Genomic DNA, 20114 nt, shown 5'->3' with positions numbered 1-20114 from the left:
CACTTTATAGTTATTTGTGTGTCAATAACTTAATTTATTCTAAGCAGTCTGGTTTTCGCAAGCGTCACAGTACAGAAACTGCTCTTATTGGAATTGTCGACGAACTGCTGTTCAACCTTGACAGTGATCGCGTGAGCGGTATGATTTTAATTGACTATTGCAAGGCTTTCGACATGGTTGATCACTCGACTCTATTGCAAAAACTTCAAGCATATGGGCTTGACAACAAATCGTTAATCTGGTTTCAATCATATCTGAATGAAAGGCGCCAGTTGGTATCTATGGGTATCATAGAATCCCCTACTGCTTGTGTTCGTCATGGCGTACCTCAAGGCTGAATTCTGGGTCCCTTGCTTTTCATCGCCTTTATTAACGATCTTCCGCTACATGTGAGCTCGGCTCAAATTGACCTATACGCAGACGACACGACGTTAACCTCCGCTGCTAACTTTGATTCCGTTGGTGTTTTACAAAGTTCACTGACTACAGCAATTTCTGAGGTCGACCAATGGGCAATAGCTAATAAACTTCCTCTCAATGAGAGCAAGACAAAAGTGCTTACCATTACTGGCAAGCGACTTTCTACCAGAATTAACCATGACCTTGCTGTAGTTGTTAATGGAAAACAACTGGAGAATGTTCGTTGTGCAAAGCTTTTGGGACTACAAATCGACCACGAACTAACATTTATCCCTCATGTGGAGAAATTGAGTAAAAAGCTCTCGCAGCGGATAGGTATTTTAAAGAGAATTAAATATTGTCCACCTCTAAAACATCGATTTATTTTCTATAACACTATGATAAGACCGGTAATTGATTATGTAAATGTGGTTTGGACCAGCTGTGATAAACATTGTCTTAACCGTGCTCTAAAGTTGCAGAAGAGGGCTGCTAGAGTTATTCTAGACGCCGATTGTCAAGCCTCCTCCGTCAAACTGTTCAATAAACTAAACTGGATACCATTTTTCGAACAGGCTAAACTAACTAAATGCTGTATTATATACAAGCGTTTAAAGGGGCATGTACCAACCTATCTTAAAAGTTTACTTAAGCTTACTAGCGACACTCATTCACGGCAGAATAGGTATGCCAACTTCAATATTGCTCGCCCTGTTATCAAACGCAAAACTGAAGGAGGAAGAACATTTACTGTGACTGCCTGTCAAGCCTGGAACAGCTTACCGCTATCAATGCGGAAAATAGCGTCGCTTAATTCTTTTAGGAACTCTCTTTGGAAAAAAATTTTTGAAGAACAGCAGCTTTTAAATCATTTTATTCTGTGATTTAGTTATACTTTTTGTATTTTAAATTGATTTTATCATTTATCTATTGTATTTTTATTCGTTATATTATCTCATAATTATGCCATAGTTTTTAACATCCGTATTGTACATAATTTTTAGAGGGCCACTGGTTTGTTAGTATTTTTATATTATTTTAGTGCTACCCTCTTTAAATAAAGTCTTTACTTACTTACTTACTTACTCACTACGCTATGCATAGATTTTGTTTCATTTCTTAAAGGTCAGATTTTGAGAGAATTATTGAAAATATTGAAAAATTCGTACTTTTCTGAAGAAAGCGTGATTTCTAAATAGGAATGCATAGCTATGTTTCCATCGTTGGCTTGAATCGAAATTCGTCGAAAAAGGCTGGATTTAATGAAAAAGTGCGTTTCCTTTAGCATTTAAAAAAACCAGAAGTGCGCTTGATATATATCGGAAGTTACCCTATCAGCGCACTTCGGTAGGATCAAACGAAACCACACGGAGTTAGTTTTTCTCTTTCTGTTGCTCTTGCTTTTCTGTCTTTACCTGTACTTTTTTTTACTTTGTATTTTGTGAAACTGAAAGAAAAAATCTAAAATGGAAACGAATTTGCAAGTTATTGAGTTGTTTTTATTTTCTGCGCTCAGGCTGACGTAAGTAACCGGAAGTGAAATTTCACCTCTTAGCAACGCGCGTGAGCGCGCGCATGAATCGGTTAATGGGCCCTTAATTTACTCTTGCTTTCTCGCACGCGATACATGGCGTCACATGAGCGCGCGCTTAAATAAAGGGTATGCGCAATTTAATTCCCGTCCAAGGTTGTGACGACCAGTCTTTGATCGAGGATTGCTCGAAAACCTACCGTACAACCCATGATGAAATTTTCACAGTTGATTTGTGTGAATCACGTTTGGAGCCAAAATTTAAAAAAAGTCTGTAAGGCAGGTTTTAAGCTATTTTTGATTCCTCATTTCCTTAGTTTCCGTATAGATTTTTATTTTACTTTGCATAAATGTTAAATCAGAGCCAATTTCTTATTCCAGAAATTTTGAGAAGGGGTCATACGGGTAGATTTTGAGAAAGACGTGATTTAACCTACTAGTGCCCAGTCTTTCCTTACGTAGGCGCTCGTTCATTTTGGCCATTTGTTGACTTTTAAATGTTCAATTTTCACATAGAATGATAAAAGACAGAAGAAGGGTAAAAGCAAACAGTAAACAGAGAAAGGAAAAACATCTTGAAACATTTATTTTTAAAAACAGTTAGAAGTTGGACCGTTATAATCCATCAAAACTGTAGTAAGCCACCTTAAACTTGATTTGGTCACAGTACGAAATTTTGCTTCTATTTTAGTCGTGTGCTTGGTAGCATAGTCGATTACGTCAATGCCAACCTTGGCGCGCGCGTGGCGGTAAACCATGCCTTGCGTGATGCCCAGAACATGTGCCCACCAACAAAAGTAGGCACCGTCCATAAATCTTTCTACCCTAATAATGGCTCAGATTTTAGCAATTTCAGCAAATGTATTTATCTGCCCTAGTAACCCAGTTGCCCCTGCCAAGGCAGGCCTTGAAACCTCGGGCTACATCTACGGATCGCTTATATGGTTTAGTTGAACCTCCCAAACTGAAACAACGTACTACTGAAAAAACAATGCTATTTTAAATTCGGTTGATAGATATAATACCAATACTTCCGAAATCCAGTTTGATCTGAGAAAAGTGGATGACTGCCCGTTTTAATTCATTTTATGTTTTACTTCCTTCCACTTTATTTTATTGTAGATTAACTGAGACAATTTCGCAACTAACTGAAACAATTTCACAATTGCAGTTGTGCCAGAAGTGACGATTATTGGTGTTCAAGAACAGTTTGTGATAAAAGGAAGACTATTACTTCTGATATGCCAGTACAGTGCTTTGCCACCAGTGTCTGAGGTGCAGTGGAACAAAAATGGAACAGTAATAGCAAGAAATGATAGTGTGGAGATTAATGACTCAAGAGTAACTATTCCACATTACAATCAAAGCCAAGTACAATTGGAAATAAATGCAACTACACCACAAGACGCTGGGAATTACACCTGCCTTGTTGTCAATGATGTTGGTAACTCATCAGATGCAACATCAATTATCATTCAAGGTGTGTGTGACTACGGATTAAAATTTTCAAAAACTATCAGCTAAGAGTCCACATAGAAGTAAGTCATTTACGAAACTGATTACCGTAGATCGTACGTGTGTTTCAATGTGCATTAAAGTAACCATTAAAGCGCGCGTGATTGACGTGCAAATCACATGGGTATCCCATTACAGGTATCCAGTGGGCCGTTTCCGAGTTGCCTTTAGCCTCTGTGTCAAGACGAGTCTTCGTACGAAAACATCCATATAAAAAAATGAGTTCCACATACAGGTTCATTTTCATGCAAATTAAAGACGGTGCCTACTTTTTTTAGTGCCCACACGTTCTGCACAACAGCAACACTTTATTATGACTCGCATATTTATATCACGCAAGGTATGGTTGAAGCGCCGCGCGCGGGCTGGGTTGACATTGACGCTATCAACTACCCAACCAAGTACACGACTAAAACGAAAGCAACATTTTCCTACCGTGACCAAATCAAGTTTAATGAACCTGTACTTAAACCAGGAACACCAAAATAGTAGCATATCACTAACCACTAACTGTTAACGTCTTCCAGCTGAAAAACTGGCTGTTACTTGTCGAAAATTATACTGAAATCCAACTGTAAACATGTACCTGCAGATGGCGTACAGCGCGCGCAAAACAAGTGCGGGATACGCAAAGGAAAAAGTGTAGCGGGCACGGCAGAACTTTTCAAAAAGAGATCAATAACTTTTAGAAAAAAGCAAAATGGAAGTGGCAAGCCTATTCAACAAGTGATTAGTTTCTGGTTGTGAGCAAAAGATATTTAGACTGCATTTAAGCTGAACCAGAGGAAGCATGTCAGAGACGCTAAAAGCGCTTTTGCGACGATTTTATTATTAAAAAGATACCAAAAACGGTTTTATGTTACCATTTACCATGTGTTTTTAAGATCTCTATAGATGTGTTTGCTTTCCTATCTGAGAAGTCAAATTCTAAGGAAATCTGTGAAGAAATGGCCTTTCCATCTTTTTTCAGAAAAATGCTGATGTCAGCATTTTTGTTTGTTGTTATTAACACACAACAAAACACTGCCGAAACTACGTACAATTTAAGGTTCTACGTAAAAAAATAATGCTAATATAATACTCAATAGTACACTGCTTACAATTCCTTCTTTTTTTCACCTTTTTGACGTACAGACTAAGAAATAATTTATAAAATGTAACGCACACGCTCACTACTGGCACAAAAAAACTAACGCTAATTTCAGAATTACGTATATATCGCTGAAGCTTTAAAGATACGCTACACAAAAAATGTATATAGAAAAAGTACAAAGAACTCGAAAAAAAAAAGAAAGAAATATGACACCTTAGCTTTCATTATTGGAACATAGAAATATGGTTGGCAATCTACAAGTACAAGGAAGATAGAAAAGGAAAAATACTTTACGCATCGCAAATGCAGGGAGTGGTCCACTTAGCTGCGTGTTTTCTGCAGTTTGAATTTTTAATGGCCATTTGTCTTTCGCATTTAATTTTATTTTCCAGTAAGGCAAGAAAGACCTTTAAGCTCGGACACTCTGACTGATTTCTTGCGCGGAATATACGATATTTAGCAATAAGAAGATAATGATTTAACGCGTAAAAACTCTTAGATTCAGGTTTGTAGCCATAAAGGATTTCAGAGTATTTGGGGTTAATATTGTCTGAACGTTTGGTATTGCACCACGTTATAACGTCTTTCCAAAAGGGTTCAACTAAAGGGGACTCAAGAAACATATGAACAAGTGTTTCATTCTGGAAGAGGCAGTGCTCGCATTGCGCTGCGGTGTTTCTTTTATGTTCATTTTATATAGAGAGAGATTGGTTGGTATGATGTTATGTTTAATTTTAAACTGAAAGCTTCTCAACTTGTTTTCGACAGTGACTTTAAAAGGAATTTCGTAGGCATCCTTGACATTTGACAATTGTTTACGCACATTGATTTCAACAATGGGAGGGGAAAAGGACTACTCTGCGAGTATCAAACGAGCTTTTTCAGTGGAGAGGATGGTGTCGCTATCGACAATAGACTTGAGGGGTTTACCACCCATCGGGCTATTACCTAGGATTTTGCTCTTCCAAAGTTTCAGAATTGCCGTAAGAACACCAGCGTAATCGAGAAAAGTACAACGAACGCCAAATCTGTATTTAAAGTTTTCAAAAGAAAGGAATTGACCATGGGGGTCAAGTAGGTTACATACTTTCAAAATGCCTTTATTAACCCACGTTATATAATAAATAGACTTTCGATTTATCCTAATAGAGCGGTTGTTCCATAAAATCTCATGTTGGATTTCTTTTGCATCAATAGTATCTTTGGAATTAAGTTCTTGCCAAACCGCTAAGCTTTTTTTGTAAAAAGCAGGTAAATTTTTGAGGTCCAGCAATTTTAGTTCGTAATCACATTGAAATAAAAAAGTTCCTCTGACTGGGCGTAACATGGAGTCAAGAAGGGCGCACCAGTGCCTGTCGGTCGCTTTGCAATAACGATTTACCCAGGCGATATTTAGCAATTTGACCACGTCAACAAAATTCACCATGTTAAGACCACCTTTGCAGATAGGTCCAACCATTGTTTTTAATTTCGTCTAACTTTATCTGGTTTGAAGTTCCAAATAAAAGAGAAGATATTTCTGTTAACTTCTTTTACAAATTCGACAGGAACATTTAATACGGAACAGCTATAGACAAGTTTGGCGAGAGCTAAATTTTTGACGATGGCAATTCTGCCTAGAATCGTTAAATGTCTGCTTGACCAAATATTTAGAACTTTTTTAAGTTTGGCGAGGCGCTCATCGAAATTTATTTTATTCTCAACGCACACATTGTAGGGAAACGCGATTCCGAGCGCAGTGACATATTGCTTTAGCCACAAAATACCGAAAGGCTCGTCTTTGTCTAGTCTGCACTTCCACGCACCTAGCCATAAACCCTCGGTTTTTGACTCGGTTTTTCAAGCCGGAAAGGTCGCCAAATTGATCGAGGAGATCAAATAAGGAGGCCGCCGATAAATCGTCGCGGATAAAAGCGGTGGTGTCATCAGCATATAAGCTGAGTTCGGTGATCTTGTTCCCATTTTCAAGACCTTTGATTGATTCAGAGATTCTAATCTGATGGGCGAGTGGTTCTACCGCAAGAACGAAGAGTAGTCCAGAAAGAGGGCATCCCTGTCTCACTCCTCTTTGTAAAGAAAGAAATTCTGAGGAGTAGCCATTGTTGATAATACAACTGGAGATGTTCTTGTAGAAAGTATGAATCCAGTTAAAGAAACTTGGGCCAAAGTTCATGATGTCAAACACCTTGAAAAGGTAATCCCACTCTAAGGAGTGAAAGGCCTTTTCAAAGTCTAAGAAAAGTATCATACCCTCTTTATTTTCGTGTTGTTCAATTATATCTGAAATTGCGCGGATGTTTTCGTCGATATATCTACCTTTGATGTATCCCGTCTGATCTCGCTCTATCGAATGAGGAAGAACGTTCTCTAAACGCCTTGCGATACATTTGGTTGCTAATTTATAATCTACATTTAGAAGAGTGATAGGGCGCCAGTTTTTAAGCAGTAAAGGATCTTTATTCTTTTTTGTGATCAAGGAGATGATTCCCTGTCTCTGAGAGATGGAGAGGTCGCCGACTAAGGCACTGTGTTTGAGGCAGTCGATCAAAGGGCCAGAAATATCGTTCCAAAAACCAAGGTAAAACTCAGCGGATAAACCATCGGTGCCTGGAGTTTTATTATGATGAAAATTTTTATGCGCAGCGAGGCATTTTTCTGCGGTAATCGGACCCTCACAAAGATTTTGTTTTTCACTATCGAGTTTTGCGGGTAAGGATTTGGGTTTAAGGAAGGTCGAGGTTGGTTTTGAGTGGAGTAAAGCTGAGTATAAAAGTTTTTCATGGTATCTAGGATAACTTTAGGATCTTCTGCTGTGATACCCTCTGAGATCTTTAATTGTGATATGTGCCTTTTTTCATAGCTTCTTTTTTCTAAGTTAAAAGAGTATTTGTTACATTTCTTTATTAGTTCATACCATCTAGCTATGCTCCTGATAATGGCGCCTCTGGTTTTCTGCACGGCAATTTCATCCAGTTCAATTTTTAGTTTCCTGGCCTCGTTCAGACAAGGGAACTATTTTCGGGGGTTACATCAATACGCAAGTTTATTTCCTTTAACTTTTGAAGGAGATCTAATTCAATGTTTCTATCTGCGTTGGCTTTAATTTCGTCTTAGCGAAACGAATTACCAACATTCGAATCTCCATATTCAGCATTTCCCAATGAAGTCTTTTATCTGCAATATCCTTGTGTTTTTCGGCTGCATGTTAATAATAGAGCTTATTTTTGTAGTAAATTCTTCGTTTTCTAAAAGGGAATTATTAAATTTCCAAAGGCCTGGACTTCTTCTTTCATGTTTGCCCTCTGGTTTAATTGAAATGGCGACGGGGGAATGATCAGAGTCATAGTAAGAGCAAATGTCGGTTTTCGTGACGCGACTTAATAGTTATTTTCAGATAAGCCAAAAATCCAGTCTACATTTGATTTTCACTGAGCTATTTCTCCAGGTAAATCGTGTTTCATGTGGGTGTTGTTCCCGGCAAGAATGGACTAGACCATAGTTATTACAGAACTCCTCAACAGATCAAATTACAGCTTTTTTAGATTGATGTTTGCCTGCGAATATACCTGAGGCTGTCAACAGGCGGTTGAAGTCTCCGCCAATTAAGATTTTGTCGGTTTGGCGGGTACGAATGGAATTGGTTATCTTTTCAAAGAAAGTAATTTGCTCGTTTTGGTCGTTTGGAGCGTAAATATTAACGAAGCAAAATTCATCATCGCCGACGGCAGCGTTTACAATGAGAAATCTGTCATTTTTATCTGCAAAAACATTTAGTACCTCTTTGCATAAAGAAGGTCTAAAGAGTATCATAACACCTCTACTGTGTTTCGAACCGTGTGCAAAAAAGATGTCGCCGCCCCATTCTGCTCGCCAAAAATCTTCCAAGCCAGCGCTACTGTACGTCTCTTGCAAAAAAAATAAAATCAAATTTTCTGAGATGAAGCCAGCGGAAAAGCTTTCTTCTTTTAATTGATTTGTTGTGGCCTCTTGCATTAAAGGAACTGCGTTTAAGGCGATATACTCGTTAGTGTTATGAAGATCTTTCTAACCAAGATTACGTGTACCACACCCTGTAGCGTTGCCTTTTTCCTTGCGGTGAATGCCTTTGTATTTATGGTATGTTGACTACACCTTTCAATAGGTCGAGTAAGTGAAAATAGATCGTAGAAAGGACAAAGACGATACAAACGCTAACACCAAACATAAAAGAAACATTAATTAAGCTGCGAGATAGCCTATTGTATAGGAGGGAATAAAAAAGAAGTGTAAGATAGGTTATTGTGAAAAGAAGCCAAAAAACACCCTCCTACAATCTCTCCGCCAAATTTGAGAAATAAGTGACGAAAACATTAGGGGAGGCGAGGTGTACAATAGGAATACACCTAGAACAATTAAATTGTCGGGAGAATAGAAAAACACTGTGGACAACGATTTAACGGATATTTTTTAAATTCTCGAATTCATAAATTCTTTTAACTTGATCACCTTGAGACTTAATGACAAAAATTTTTCCATCAGTGGTCCAGGCAATATGCCACCGATCGTGCTTTCTAAACTTTTTAACCTCGGCAAACAGGCCGCGCCCATTGCTGGTGAGGTTTTCATTGATGTAAACAACCTTTGTATTTTGGAAATAGCTGGTTAAACTTACTAACTTTAGGTGCTTTCTGGCCTTGTACAGTTCATTTTTGGCTCTGTAAGATTTAAAGCGAACAATGATTGGTCTTGGGTCGCCGTTGGTTCGTCGATATTGGCGATATGAACGTTGAGAACCTTCCCAAGCTTGATAATCTTTGCGGGAATAATTTCTTCAGGCGTCTTGGAGATACCATGTATTTCAAGATTATGCTTTCGAGTGTATTGTTCCAAGTCATCTATTTGGTTTATTGCTGTGCTGAGGTCTTTAGTAACTCCATTTAGGTCATCATTCAGGTCAGCAATTTTCTCATCTACGCTGCGTGCAGTTTGTTTAAGCGAACTCACTTCTTTTTTGAGCGCTTTGTTCTCCGCTTCCAAGTTCTTTACTTTGCTGATGTGAAACTCTAGAGACTTCTAGAGTTCTTCATAATGATTGCGTAGTGCTCTACGTTCTTTAAGTAGCTCGTCGGTGTTTCTTTGTATTTTGTTAAGCGCCATCCAAATGTTTGGCAGATCGTCATGTTCGGCCATTAAGAGCTCTGTGGTCTTTGCAGATTTAGTTGGCGGTATTTCGCGTGAGCTGCTGCTGCTAGACCTTTCACCTCGCTTTCCTCCAATTATGAGCGGTGTTCATCACTTTTGACTGGTTTTTCAGCCATTACGTTGTGAAGCGGAGAGTTAAAACGATAGACTACTCAAAACTGCTGCTGTCCATTTTGACACTCCCCAGGGACCCAGTCGTCAGCAAAAAAAACAAAAAAAAAAAAAGAAAGGAAAAAAAAAGTCAACATTTTTGTTGATATTCAAGGCTAATTATCTCGAAAAAATGCGTGGCTACCCCAAGTTTTCTTTGTGGATTCCAATAGCCCTTGCAAAGATCTACTTTTTCCGCGTGGTCCTAACCTGGCGCAAAAATCTTTGTATTTAGTAGGTACCGTCCTTAAACTTATTTTCATGAGGAGGGTTTTTCCACGAAGACTCATTTTGAAACAGAGGCTCAAGGTAACTCGGAAATGGCCTATTAAAAAAAAAAGTTGTAATGGGTCACCTGTAATTGGACACCCTCGTGATCGGCGCAGATTACGTGGCAAATAAGTGCGAGGAACCAATTACAATGAGGAATTTTGCTATAGATACGATTAATAATAAAACAATTTTAATCGTACGTGGATTGTTTTTGAAAAGAGTTTCTATAAATCAACTCTACAGTGAAACCCCACCCACCGTTGAATGTGTCAGTTCACTCAAAGAGCTCTCGAGTAGTGGTTATTTCCTGGATTTCTGGTTTTGATGGAAACAGTGCAATTCAAAACTACACAGTGAAGAGAAGTCAAGATAATGAAGTGTTTGTAGATGCTGTCTGTCAAGGATCCCTGTCAGATAGTTCCTGCGTGGTGACCAATACAAGTGCTTCTTTTGGAAACCTCTTACCTTGGACAACATACTACTTTAAAGTGTTTGCAAGAAACATGGTTGGCATTAGTGATGGGAGCTCTGTAGTGAATGCTACCACAGATGAAGAAGGTGCTGTGCATGAATGTAAATAATGTAGTTGTTTAAAATTTTAACAGTTGCAATTAATTATATCTTAAGAATTTTACTTCAGAGGGTGAAAGAACACAAGGGAAGTTTTGTGGTGAGGTTTTCGGTTTATAGTTTTTGTCTTCTGTTTCGAGTTTGAATAATCTCAAACTACACAAAAATTAATTCATACAGTTAAATTTCAATCCTGGATTAGCATTCTTTGGCTTCCGAACAACGCGGCCCTGAGTACAACATATAAACCTGTCTTGAGCCTGCGATCCAATCGCAAACCAGCACTTGGGCGGCGGCGGTCAAATTCAATAAAACACGTAATCTCGATGAGCTATAAACTTGAGCCCTCGATATGGGCATGTGATACTGGTCAGCGGATACTTTGTTTTGACAGGTGACAGTTAACCACAACATGGATGTCCAATATCAAAGATGGACGCTATTGCTGGTTTTCAGTGTCACGCAATTCAAAATAGATAAAAATAAAAATCAGAACTGGTCAATAGATAAAGTCCAGAATCTGGGAAATGAAAGAAGGTAAATATGCAAAGACATCTCGCCAAAATTCTGGTCACAGCAAGTTTTCTTAAGCGAGCTATGCGGAGAAATTTTTTACCCAAATTTATAGGGATTTGTATGGAGACGCCATGCTAGTGCCCTTCCGTATGGGCACCAACATGGCGGTCGGAAACCAACAGAAGCATCTGTCACTGAGTTTTGCTACAAAAGCGTGAATTTTTCCCTCGAGGAACTCAAAAACATTAAAATAACACTAACATAAATTGTTCAGATAGTCAAGTTCCCCGAAATAAGTCACTTTTTTAACCATCATGACAGCTCTCTAGGCCGTCATGTAAATGCCGCGTCACGCAAAAGCTTAGAAATTCAAGCGTAGTGTATGACAAAACCAAGAACCCATTCAGAGCGAAAATTTGTATGAATATAAGTTTTCAGCTGCTCTTATACATCAGTTAAGTAAAATCTCAGGAAGAATAATAGTTTTGTGGTTCGAATTTTAGTGACGTCATGTGAAAATTAGCTATAAAACAAGGCTGCTTTTGCTAGAGCTGAAGTTTGGCTGCCATGTTGCGCGATTTCGTCGCCGCCGTCGTCGTACACACGCGCCCACGAGCAACACCGCTAGGCATGATAACACGAGAAAATCAATTAATGGGTTTCCTTTTCTTTCCTATATGAGTATGGGTCTCCGTTTGGCTAGCCGCCAGATCTCCGCTATTATACAAGCTGACGAAATTTAAATACATATTGTATATTATGGATTCTCCGGTTTCAAATTCTTTATCTGTTTGTCAAATAAACATGTGCTATTGGCCGGCTGGGAGGTCCGTATAGTAAAAACTGTGACCGAGGTCTTGAAAATGCTGCCCGAGACCGCAGGCAGAGGGCAGCATTTTCAATAAATAATAAATAAAATAGATAAATAAATCACTTTATTTAAGTGTCGAAGTGGTTTAGCACTGTTGTACTAATTGTGGACACTGAAGTAAGCAAACCAATATAGTAAATTAAACAGAAACTCGTTAAAAATCCCAACTGGCGGGAGGTTGACCAGTTGGCTATTTACAAAGCGTGGAGGAATGGAATCTGGGACCTCCAAACACAAATCCATCTAGTGGTAGGGAGGAGGATTTGAAACTGTGACCCCCGGATTACCAATCCGGTGCCCTAACCATTAGGCCATGCACGCCGCTTCCACAAAGCCCGAGGTCACATTTTTTCAATATAAGAACCGGCCTTAAGCTGGCCAATAACATGTTTATCTATTTTTCCTGCGGTAAATTGCCTCACAAGTGGGTTTGTTTGCGCAACTTTGTCATTGAATCGGCTTACGCGCCGTCTGGGAGTGTCCCCGATTGGTCGACCTCAGGGTTGTTGGAAGTTTTTAGACACTATAATAAAGTTTATTGATTGATTGATTGATTGATTGATTGATTGATTGATTGATTGATTGATTGATTGCTTCGCAAAAAATCTAACGAGCGAATGAGCTTTAGTTCACCAGTTAAGTTCTCCAAAATTACTTTTCCGGTGTGAAATTTTGTGCAAAGTTTGAAGTTGTGCTACAAAAATAATTTCTGTCGGTCGTTGCGAATCACTCAAAATCAGACTTTTCTACCGTAAATTGAGCAGCAGATAACGAAAAAATTCGTGAAGTGTATTCCACAGAAACTGTCTCAAATACAGCAACGATCAGAGAGGTAAAATCGAGTGAAAATGACTCATTTTTTACTTAAAATTGTAAAGAGAGAGACGCACAGGATTTCGCGCCATTACAGCGCCGAGCTGCAAACAGCCAAACAAACTCTCACAACTTCAAAACACTCAAATGAATTTACTTATAGTGACTTTCCCTGTCATTTAAAGGTGAATAGAGATAAACTTGCGTTGATTAATCGTCTGTGGAAGTGTAAAAAGGGCGAAAGATTGACAATTACCGTTACCTCGTTCACGAAAATAGGTCAACACGACGGATTCCGCTCACTGTGGCGGTCCGGATGAGAAAATTGCACCCGCTCTTCCCTAGTTCCTAGGCCTCAATATTTCGCCGCGGTCAATCGTTTCGGGTCACGTGGTCCGGGGCGAAAAGTGTGTCCTAGACAAAAACCTGAAAATTGAGACAATTTGTCTCAATTTTTCACCAAGCCGATTTCGTCTCGCGGGAGGATTCTCTGGGCATTTCTGGGAGAGTGATCGCTAGGGAAAAGCAATTTAAATTCTTCGCTTTTGTGTTAACGTTAATTGGTCAAGTTAAACGGCTCATTTGGATCGAAACGGACCTTATCGAGTCAGAACACGCAAAATATTTAAGCCTTTAAAGGGTTCTTTCACATGTAACCGTAGAACTCGATAACAAAATTTTCTAAATTTCGGGTTCAAGAGTAGCTTTCTAATTTAATTATTTAACTATGGCGTGACCGCTATGTAATAAATATGAATTCGCTCGCATTGCTGTCTTCTGACCAACGAGTTTTGTGAAAGGTAATTATTTAACTTTGCATGTACGGTAATTTCTATTCGTACATTTTTGCAAGAACCACTTAACCACAGGCTTATTTAGTAAACAAGTATGGCGCGTTTTCAAGGTCAAAATTAAAAACTAACTTTTCCACCTTTTCGTACTCGCTAAATAAAATGTCACTCATTTCCTGTCTTTGAAATTAGACAGTGCACATCTCTTTCGACCTCCGAAACAATACATTTCGCGTTTCCTGAATACTAAAATCATAACATCCGGTATATCTTGACCTTTGAACAAAATTATCCGCGTTTCCTGACTTCTCTCGAATTTTATGTCCGGCATGTTCTGACTTTCAAAGTGAAAAACTACCAAATGTTGTATTACTGAGTTTAAACATCTCAACTAAACATCCCATACTGACACCTAACAAGCAATTGAGTTCATAATGAAACCCCGCTGCTGAGCCGACATTCTGATTGGCAAAATTTGCAAATGCGCGTGTTCTGACTTCTCGATCCTACCAGGCGTCTTCTCCGCGCAGGCCTGGATTCTATAATGCCAAACTAGTGCCACGACCCGTCGGAGTTTTCCCAGGGATTTATAAATGGCGTCGACGGCACTAGAGCAATTCTTGAGCAGTCTTCGCCATACATTATTCGACCTTGCAAGAAGACTTCAACAGGACACAGTGTGTGAAGATGTGGGTGATTATGTTCTGTTCCGATTGGAACAAATTTCTCGCCATTTGGTTCGACTTGCTGACAACATGCAGGTGTTTAATACAGTTCCAACCTCACTCGCCACTGTGACGCGAATGTTGTCGGAGGTGGAGCGGAATTGGCATCATTCCTCCCCAGCAGTAGCAAACCAGCCTAGAACGTTAGGACGTCCTAGGTTCGAGATTCCACGGGAGCAGCTGCAATATCTTGTCGATAATGAAATCACCATACCCGACATGCCCAGAGCCCTCGGTGTGAGTGAGAGTACCATAAAAAAGACGTACGCGGGAGTACGATATCTCCATTACCGACAGGAGGACAGCCATTAGTCATGATGACCTTGATAACATTGTAAGAGCCATTCATAGGGATTTTCCAAATGCGGGATATCGGAGGGTCCAATCGCAGCTAGTGCTGCGCAATATAAATGTGCCCCAGCTGAGGGTCCGAGAATGCATGCAACGAACGGATCCGGAGGGAGTTGCAACGAGATGGCTATCCCTGACACCAAGAGCTGTGTACTGTGTTAGTGGGCCACTTGCACTATGGCACATAGACGGGAATCATAAATTGATCAGGTGAACCTTATTCGTAATTGATTATACAAAGAATTTATTGCGCCTAGTTTTTAATGCCGATCACAGGGAAGCTACTCTGCCCAAATGGTCGGCTGTCTGAATCAGCCGATCCGCCGCTTCTCTCAAGATTTTTGCGGGGAATCCGAAGTTAGACCTCGCGGTGATCCTAGTGTTGTCAGACGAAAGTAGGCGCGAAACTTGGAGTCACATGGTTCCTGGTCACATATTACATATATTATAGTGTAGGATCCAGGCCTGCGCGGAGAAGACGCCTGGTAGAATCGGAAAGTCAGAACACGCGCATTTACAAATTTTGCAAATCAGAATGTCAGCTCAGCAGCGGGGTTTCATTATGAACTCAATTTCTTGTTAGGTGTCAGTATGGGATGTTTAGTTGAGATGTTTAAACTCAGTAATACAATATTTGGTAACTTGTTACGTTGAAAGTCAGAACATGCCGGACATAAAATTCGAGAGAAGTCAGGAAACGCGGATAATTTTGTTCAAAGGTCAAAATATACCGGATGTTATGATTTTAGTATTCAGGAAACGCGAAATGTATTGTTTCGGAGGTCGAAAGAGATGTGCACTGTCTAATTTCAAAGACAGGAAATGAGTGACATTTTATTTAGCAAGTACGAAAAGGTGGAAAAGTTAGTTTTTAATTCTGACCTTGAAAACGCGCCATAAACAAGGACTACAGCAACCTTCTCTAGAATTCTCTTTCACATACGGAGATAAAAACAACAACAAAAACGACAAGTCAGATCGTTCCGCGACGGCCTTTGACTTTGCACTCAGATCACAAAGCAGCGACACAATTATTATTTCATCAGGATAAGGGCTATTAGATCTGAACTCTGTGAAATTCTTAAATTCTACAGATTTCTAATGTCAAATTCGTACAGGAGCGACATATTCAAAATAGTCGGAACTATTAGAACATTTCGTAGTTGAACAAAAATTATAGGTCACAACCTGTTAGCTTTCGAAACTTGATATAATTTGCTGCTTAGGCTTACAGTCGAGGTGCATGTCAAATTAAACGTTTTGAGTGACCATCATAATAATACTGCTAACCGTGAGTTCTAAAAAAGTTGCTCTTCTGACCAAACTGCAGCAAACTTACTAAAAGATACAGTTTTCCAATCCTACGAGTTGCAATAATCAGCATCTTCTCCGACAGAGTTATTTAGTGAGAATGATTGAAGTTGTCCGGATAGTAAAGTCGATCGAGTAAATGAGCTCCTTTAGTTTCCTGCTGTACATAAAAATTTACGAAAGAACAGGAATCGAAATCTCTGAAGCTTAGCCAAAATCAACAAAAGCATTCTGGGACTGACCCAAACGCATGCGCAGTCTGTTATTGTCTAGGTTACTCCCGGCCGTTCGTCTGAGATACGTCAACGAAATCAATTGACCGTGAAAGTCTGGGAGAAAGCCGTACAGGAACTAGGCAATGCCCACTCCAGGCCGCAGGTATATTTTGCAGGCTGTAGGTTGAAACGACTTGATTATTTGAGTTAAAGTCGGGTAAACCCCAGTATAAAGGCTTATCGCAAGCAACCTAAGCTAATTTAGGCTAACCTGAGTGCTCTTCAGGCTAACCGAGTTGCTAAGTAGACTCACTTGGACTTAAAAGTCGATAATTTAACCTGCAACCTGCAACCTGCAAAACATACCTGCCCTGCTCAAGGAACCAATCATACTGCAGTATTTGTTGAATTCCACCCGTTCACGAGCTGAGAAAAAGATAAACGTCAGTCATTGTCATCCGATGCATTTAACAAACACGTTCAAGGTATGTGTTCTCGTCATGTAAGCTGTCCAGCGTGTCACAAACTAGTCACAGTCGTCTCGTCAAAGTATTGATAGTCGTGGCATTGACGCATAGAAACCTAGAACCGACCAATGACGGATGACAAACTTTACACGAATGTTTTAGTCAACACCATCACAGATAAACTGGTTAATCAGTTTCAACGGATCGGACTTGAAACACCATCGACTGACAAGCACTATTCACTTGACTCTAAAGATGACTTCCGCTAAGGTTGTTGAAACGTCAGCCACCAGCAACACTTCTTTTCAGAACTACTCCCACCAAGAAGATCGCATTAGCACAAATAACATTTATGTATCTGCAATCGTTAATCTAACTTGCAGCTACCGGGCGATAGCTTAGTAATAATACTGATAACAATAAGAAAAAGAAGAAATAATAATTTGACACTGTTCACGTAAATATAGTTTTTCATAAACAATCACGATAAATTCAAAGTTTTAGAAGCCGACGTTCACACAATTTTGGACAAAACCGACTAAAAGCAGGGTTCATCAGTGTCCAAATTAGTGATTATTTTTTTATTTGTTTATTTATTTTATTTCTCCGACCCTAAAACTTGTAACTGACCACTATTCACTATTTTCCACTAAGTAAGTGTCACTTTACAGGGTCAGCTAGCTTTAGCAAGTCACTACGTTGTGATTTTCTAAGCACATTCGAAATTCATTAATACGATCGTAAACTCCACTCGCATAATTCCTTGAAAGATAACCCAGTAACTTCACCTTCCATATCAGAACCTGATGGTGTTCCACAAAATGTGAGAGGACAGAACAGCAGCTCCACCGGTATCTTAGTCATGTGGGATGAAGTTCCAGCTGATCGACAGAATGGTGTCATCACCGGTTACACCATTACTTACGAGTCACAAACAGAGAATGACAATGGCAATGTTCTAGCTGGTTCTGATGATCGTCAAAAAGAATTGACCAATCTAAAGGAGTACGTCAACTACAATATCACAGTGTTTGCATCTACTGTCAAAGGAGATGGACCCTCCAGTGATCCTCCCATTGTCGTTAGAACTGACCAGGATAGTAAGTAGATTTCCTAATCAAGTTTCCCTTTGATCGTTAGGGTTGTTGCTTGCAGACTTATGCTATTTCATAACTTCTGTATCAGAACCCGATGGTACTCCACAAAATGTGACAGGACGGAACAGCAGCTCAACCAGCATCTTAGTCATGTGGGATGAAGCTCCAGCTGATCAACAGAATGGTGTCATTACGGGTTACACCATTACTTACGAGTCACAAACAGAGAATGACAGTGGGAATGTTCTAGCTAGTCCTGATCATCGTCAAAAAGAATTGACCAATCTAAAGGAGTACGTCAACTACAATATCACAGTGTTTGCATCTACTGTCAAAGGAGCTGGACCCGCCAGTGATCCTCCCATTGTCGTTAGAACTGACCAGGATAGTAAGTAGCTTTCTTTATCAAGTTTCCTTTTAGTCGTTAGGGTTGTTGCTTCCAGACTTATGCTATTTCATAACTTCTGTATCAGAACCCGATGGTACTCCACAAAATGTGACAGGACGGAACAGCAGCTCAACCAGCATCTTAGTCATGTGGGATGAAGTTCCAGCAGATCAACAGAATGGTGTCATCACGGTTTACACCATTACTTACGAGTCACAAACAGAGAATGACAATGGCAATGTTCTAGCTAGTCCTGATGTTCGTCAAAGGGAATTGACCAATCTAAAGAAGTACGTCAACTATAATATCACAGTGGTTGCATCTACTGTCAAAGGAGATGGACCCGCCAGTGATCCTCACATTGTCGTTAGAACTGACCAGGATAGTAAGTAAACTTCCTTATCAAGTTTCCCTTTGATCGTTAGGGTAGTTGCTTGCAGACTTATGCTATCTAATAACTTCTGTGTCAGAACCCTTTGGTGCTCCACAAAATGTGACAGGACGGAACAGCAGTTCAACCAGCATCTTAGTCATGTGGGATGAAGCTCCAGCTGATCAACAGAATGGTGTCATTACGGGTTACACCATTACTTACGAGTCACAAACAGAGAATGACAGTGGGAATGTTCTAGCTAGTCCTGATCATCGTCAAAAACAATTGACCAATCTAAAGGAGTACGTCAACTACAATATTACAGTGTTTGCATCTACTGTCAAAGGAGCCGGACCCGCCAGTGATCCTCCCATTGTCGTTAGAACTGACCAGGATAGTAAGTAGATTTCCTTATCAAGTTTCCTTTTTATCTTTAGGGTAATTGCTTGTAGACTTATGCTATTTCATAACTTCTGTATCAGAACCCGATGGTGCTCCACAAAATGTGACAGGACGGAACACCAGCTCAACCAGCATCTTAGTCATGTGGGATAAAGTTCCAGCTGATCAACAGAATGGTGTCATTACGGGTTACACCATTACTTACAAGTCACAAACAGAGAATGACTATGGAAATTTTCTAGCTAGTCCTGATCATCGTCAAAAAGAATTGACCAATCTAAAGAAGTACGTCTACTACAATATCACAGTGTTTGCATCTACTGTCAAAGGAGCTGGACCCGCCAGTGATCCTCCCATTGTCGTTAGAACTGACCAGGATAGTAAGTAGCTTTCTTTATCAAGTTTCCTTTTAGTCGTTAGGGTTGTTGCTTCCAGACTTATGCTATTTCATAACTTCTGTATCAGAACCCGATGGTACTCCACAAAATGTGACAGGACGGAACAGCAGCTCAACCAGCATCTTAGTCATGTGGGATGAAGTTCCAGCAGATCAACAGAATGGTGTCATCACGGTTTACACCATTACTTACGAGTCACAAACAGAGAATGACAATGGCAATGTTCTAGCTAGTCCTGATGTTCGTCAAAAGGAATTGACCAATCTAAAGAAGTACGTCAACTATAATATCACAGTGGTTGCATCTACTGTCAAAGGAGATGGACCCGCCAGTGATCCTCACATTGTCGTTAGAACTGACCAGGATAGTAAGTAAACTTCCTTATCAAGTTTCCCTTTGATCGTTAGGGTAGTTGCTTGCAGACTTATGCTATTAAATAACTTCTGTGTCAGAACCCTTTGGTGCTCCACAAAATGTGAGAGGACAGAACAGTAGTTCAACCAGCATCTTAGTCATGTGGGATGAAGTTCCAGCTGATCAACAAAATGGTATCATCACGGGTTACACCATTACTTACAAGTCACAAGCAGAGAATGACAATGGGAATGTTCCAGCTGGTCCTGTTGATCGTCAAAAGGAATTGACCAATCTAAAGGAGTACGTCAACTACAATATCACAGTGTT

At 39.8% G+C, this 20114-nt stretch overlaps 1 protein-coding gene and 2 pseudogenes across 1 annotated transcript in view; 2 read left to right on the top strand and 1 right to left on the bottom strand.

Moving 5' to 3' along the window:
- LOC110060349 (uncharacterized) overlaps positions 1–20114 on the top strand; it is a 154046-nt gene that overhangs the window by 35813 nt on the left and 98119 nt on the right. Inside the window, exons 36-44 of the mRNA XM_089276679.1 lie at positions 3102–3410; positions 10386–10700; positions 17573–17872; positions 17958–18257; positions 18343–18642; positions 18728–19027; positions 19113–19412; positions 19498–19797; positions 19883–20114. The exon at positions 19883–20114 is cut by the window's right edge and continues 68 nt beyond it. Coding sequence (XP_089132805.1) covers positions 3102–3410; positions 10386–10700; positions 17573–17872; positions 17958–18257; positions 18343–18642; positions 18728–19027; positions 19113–19412; positions 19498–19797; positions 19883–20114 — 2656 coding nt within the window. The remainder of the gene's footprint in view (positions 1–3101; positions 3411–10385; positions 10701–17572; positions 17873–17957; positions 18258–18342; positions 18643–18727; positions 19028–19112; positions 19413–19497; positions 19798–19882) is intronic.
- LOC149098337 (uncharacterized) lies at positions 8971–9794 on the bottom strand (annotated as a pseudogene).
- On the top strand, positions 14035–15038 carry LOC149098336 (uncharacterized; annotated as a pseudogene).

The sequence above is a fragment of the Orbicella faveolata genome, unplaced genomic scaffold (genome assembly GCF_042242905.1).
Source record: "Orbicella faveolata isolate gen_17 unplaced genomic scaffold, um_ofav_v1 contig_46, whole genome shotgun sequence".
In the NCBI taxonomy this organism is placed as follows: Eukaryota; Metazoa; Cnidaria; class Anthozoa; order Scleractinia; family Merulinidae; genus Orbicella; species Orbicella faveolata.
The sequence above is the reverse complement of the archived record's forward strand: the minus strand, read 5'-3'. Positions and strand labels throughout refer to the sequence as shown.